At 42.6% G+C, this 3,609-nt stretch overlaps 1 protein-coding gene across 1 annotated transcript; it reads right to left on the minus strand.

Moving 5' to 3' along the window:
- Positions 1–60: 60 nt before the first annotated feature.
- Positions 61–2,755, minus strand: LOC121966627 (striatin-like). Its single transcript, XM_042516699.1, has 3 exons — positions 2,464–2,755; positions 646–789; positions 61–372 (listed from the first exon to the last, which is right to left on the minus strand). Exons 2-3 carry the CDS (start codon positions 761–763, stop codon positions 68–70), a joined length of 423 nt encoding a protein of 140 aa, XP_042372633.1. The 5' UTR covers positions 764–789; positions 2,464–2,755; the 3' UTR covers positions 61–67.
- Between the last annotated feature and the right edge of the window lie 854 nt (positions 2,756–3,609).

Here is a 3,609-nt window from a genome sequence, read left to right on the forward strand (position 1 = left end):
TATGTTGTAAATGTTGTTGTTGGTATTATATTGATTAATTTATGTTTATATATTTAGATTTATCTCCTCACCTGTGTCCAGTTTTGATGAGTGCTCGTTTTTTAGGGGACGACTTCTGTTTTTGTTTATTTGTAAAAAAACTTTTTGTGTTAAAGTTTTGGTTGTCTGAAAAGAGCCACAGATAGTCTGATTGATTGATTGATTGATTGATTGATTGATTGATTGATTGACTCACGTCGTACGCCAGGCTGTCTGCCTCGTTGGCGACCGTCAGCCCAGCCAGTTCTCCCAGTCCCAGCTCGTTGGAAACCGCCTCGTCCACTCTGCCCAGTATGAACGACTTCCCAGACGACGGCAGGAACGTCATCGCCTCTACGGAGACAGAGACAGAGACAGAGGCGGAGACAGAGTCAGAGACAGAGACAGAGGCGGAGACAGAGTCAGAGACAGAAGCAGAGACAGAGACAGAGGCAGAGACAGAGGCAGAGACGGAGACAGAGACAGAGACAGAGACAGAGGCAGAGACAGAGACAGAGGCGGAGACAGAGACAGAGACAGAGGCAGAGACAGGAGTTTTAAAGTGAAAATAATCTGCGTGTTTGACAGTTGTCGACAGTCAGTGAGCCGAGGAGGAGGACAGGTTACCGTCTTCAGGGCGTCCCAGCTCGTGCTCGCTGAGTCTGGGGACGGCGGGACGGGACGGGGGCGTCACGGGCGGCTGCAGGGAGGGGAGCTCCTCAGCGTCCCGCAGGTTAGCCAGCATGTCCTGCAGCTTCGACCGGTTTGGTCCTGCAGGACGTGGAGGACACAGGAGACAAAAATCAGAGGAGGAAACAGAAATATGGAGTCAGGAAATAATAATAACAATAAAAATAAATAATAATGATAAACGTATTTCTATAGCACCTTTCATACCAAAAATTCTGCCAAATGTGGTTTACAAGAAAAAGATTACATGCACTAAGTGCTTCACATGAAAAGACAGAAATACAAAATAAAATCTGCATGAAAAATAAAATAAGAACACACTGAATTAATCTTCACATGGATAAAAGCTAACACCTGCGAACACTGGTGAATAAGATAAAATATGGAAGAAAACTGAACGCACACAATATATTACGTAAAATAAAATAAATACAATAAAACCCACTGACACGAATAAAAATAAGGCGAGAAATAGAGTGTGTAAAATACAGACCAACAATGAAAAAGATGTTCAGGACAGAAAGAAAAATGAAGGCAAAATAAGTGTCGAGAGTTCAAACTGTCAGGAAAAAGAGAATAAAATGATTATGAAGGAGGGACGTAAAGCAGCAGCTCTGCAGAGGACCGAAGAGACAAGATGAAGAAAATTACAACAAATAAGAAAAAATAAGAAAAAAATAAAAAATAAGAAGAAATAAGAAAAAATAAAAAGAAATAAGAAAAAAAAATAAAAAAATAAGAAGAAATAAGAAAAACGTCTGCAGGAGAAAACAGAGGAAACGCAGCCGCTGCTGTTTGGTAAACTGCAGAATTCATCAATGCAAAGACATGAAGAGACAAACAGAGACAAACAGAGACATGTAGAGACAGAGACATGAAGAGACCAAAAGGGACATGAAAAGACAAACAGAGACATGAAAAGACAAACAGAGACATGATGAGACAAACAGGGACATGAAGAGGGACAGGGATAACTGAGACATTATGTCAGCAGTATCATTGGTTTCAAGTAAAGACGATTCCTGTTCGTGGACACAGTAGGACGACTGATGGATTTAAAGAAAAGTAGAAATGAAAAGTGTTTAAGTGAAATTATGTTACGATTTTGTTTTTGAAAATAATTTGAAATTATGTTACATTAAAAATATGTTTTTGCTGGATAATGATTTTAAATATATCATTTTAAGGATTATAAATGAGGTACAGAACATAAAATTACGTCAAAAAGGCATTACAGTAAAATGACATAACAGAAAGGGCCCCAAAATTGAGTAAAAATGAAACCTGATGTGGATCAGCTGTTTCAGGGTTTGGGTCCGAGCGAAACTTTGGGACTTTAAGGGAAAAATGTCGGAGATCTACGTGAAGGAAGAAGATATCAGCAGAGCTGAGCCCTGACAGACCGAGAGGAGGGAAAACAGAGACACTAAAGGAGGCGGAGGAGCAGAGAGGAGACAAGGAGACGAGGAGGGGCAGAGATGAGACGAGGAGACGAGGAGGGGCAGAGATGAGACGAGGAGGGGCAGAGATGAGACGAGGAGACGAGGAGGGGCAGAGATGAGACGAGGAGACGAGGAGGGGCAGAGATGAGACGAGGAGGGGCAGAGATGAGACGAGGAGACGAGGAGGGGCAGAGATGAGACGAGGAGGGGCAGAGAAGACACGAGGAGACGAGGAGGAGCAGAGAAGAGACGAGGGGGGACAGAGATGAGACGAGGATGAGGAGAGAGGATGAAGGCCGGCTGCAGGACTTACTCTTGACCCCCTTCTTGCCCTTGCGCTCCTTCCTGTACTGCTCCTTGAGCTGGGCGATCAGTCCCTGGTCCACGTCCCAGGCCAGCTCGCCCAGAGGAGACTGCTCTTCCTTCTCTACAGGCCAGCAGGAGCAGGAGGAGGAGGAGGAGGAGGAGGAGGAGGAGGAAGAGGAGGAAGGTGGGGCAGAAACCTGTTGTAAGTTCTGGATGCTCTACAGAACTTATCTAAGTTAACCCTTTAGGGCCCGCTTTAAACATTATATATCAATATTATTTTCTACTTTGAACTTTAACCAAAAACATACTTTTAAAAAAAAATCACCAAAATGACGCCATTTATCACAGCCAGAAACAGCAAAAACTTAGTTGGATTTTCAAATTTTCGACGATACTTGAACACACGTCCTTTCAATATTCTCACGACTGTTAAAACACGTAACGAGCACCGTGAAACACTGTTCACGAACTCTTACTCTGAGCTCGTCGTGACGCTTTTAGACTCGAGGAAACACGAACATAACGCGCTCGAAGTCTCGAAAGGTCCAACATACAAGTAAAACACGTAAAAAGGTGCTCGACATTCATGCTGGAGGACGTGAGACAAACACGAATGAACACAAGACAAAACGAGATGAGACACGACAAACAACAGCTGAAAATGAACCTCTGCAGTTCTGCAGGGAAATGTTCTCGTAGGAGAGCGGCACGGTCAACGTTAACGGTGACGCAAATAACACTTCACCAGCATCATCACGTCTCTCATGGGGACGACTCTGAGACAGACGAACGTCTCTGCAGCCACCACAAATGTCCTCAAAGTGTTGAAACATCCAAGTAATGTCCTAAAATCCAACAAACGTCCTAAAATCAAACAAACGTCCTAAAATCCTACAGACTTCAAAAAAGCCAAGAAATGTCCAAAAATCCCAGAAAAGTCCTGAAATGCTAGAAATGTACGAAAATCATAATTTCAAATTCACAAAATTCATAAAATCAAAGAAACGTCCTAAAATCCAAGAAATGTAGTGAAATCCTAGAAACATCCATAAAATCTGAGAAATGTCCCAAAATCCAAGAAATACAGATTTTTCTGCTGTCACTTAACCTTTGAAACAAATTGGAAAGATTTATTTAAAAAAAAGAAGAA

Source organism: Plectropomus leopardus, unplaced genomic scaffold, assembly GCF_008729295.1.
Source record: "Plectropomus leopardus isolate mb unplaced genomic scaffold, YSFRI_Pleo_2.0 unplaced_scaffold2530, whole genome shotgun sequence".
In the NCBI taxonomy this organism is placed as follows: domain Eukaryota; kingdom Metazoa; phylum Chordata; class Actinopteri; order Perciformes; family Serranidae; genus Plectropomus; species Plectropomus leopardus.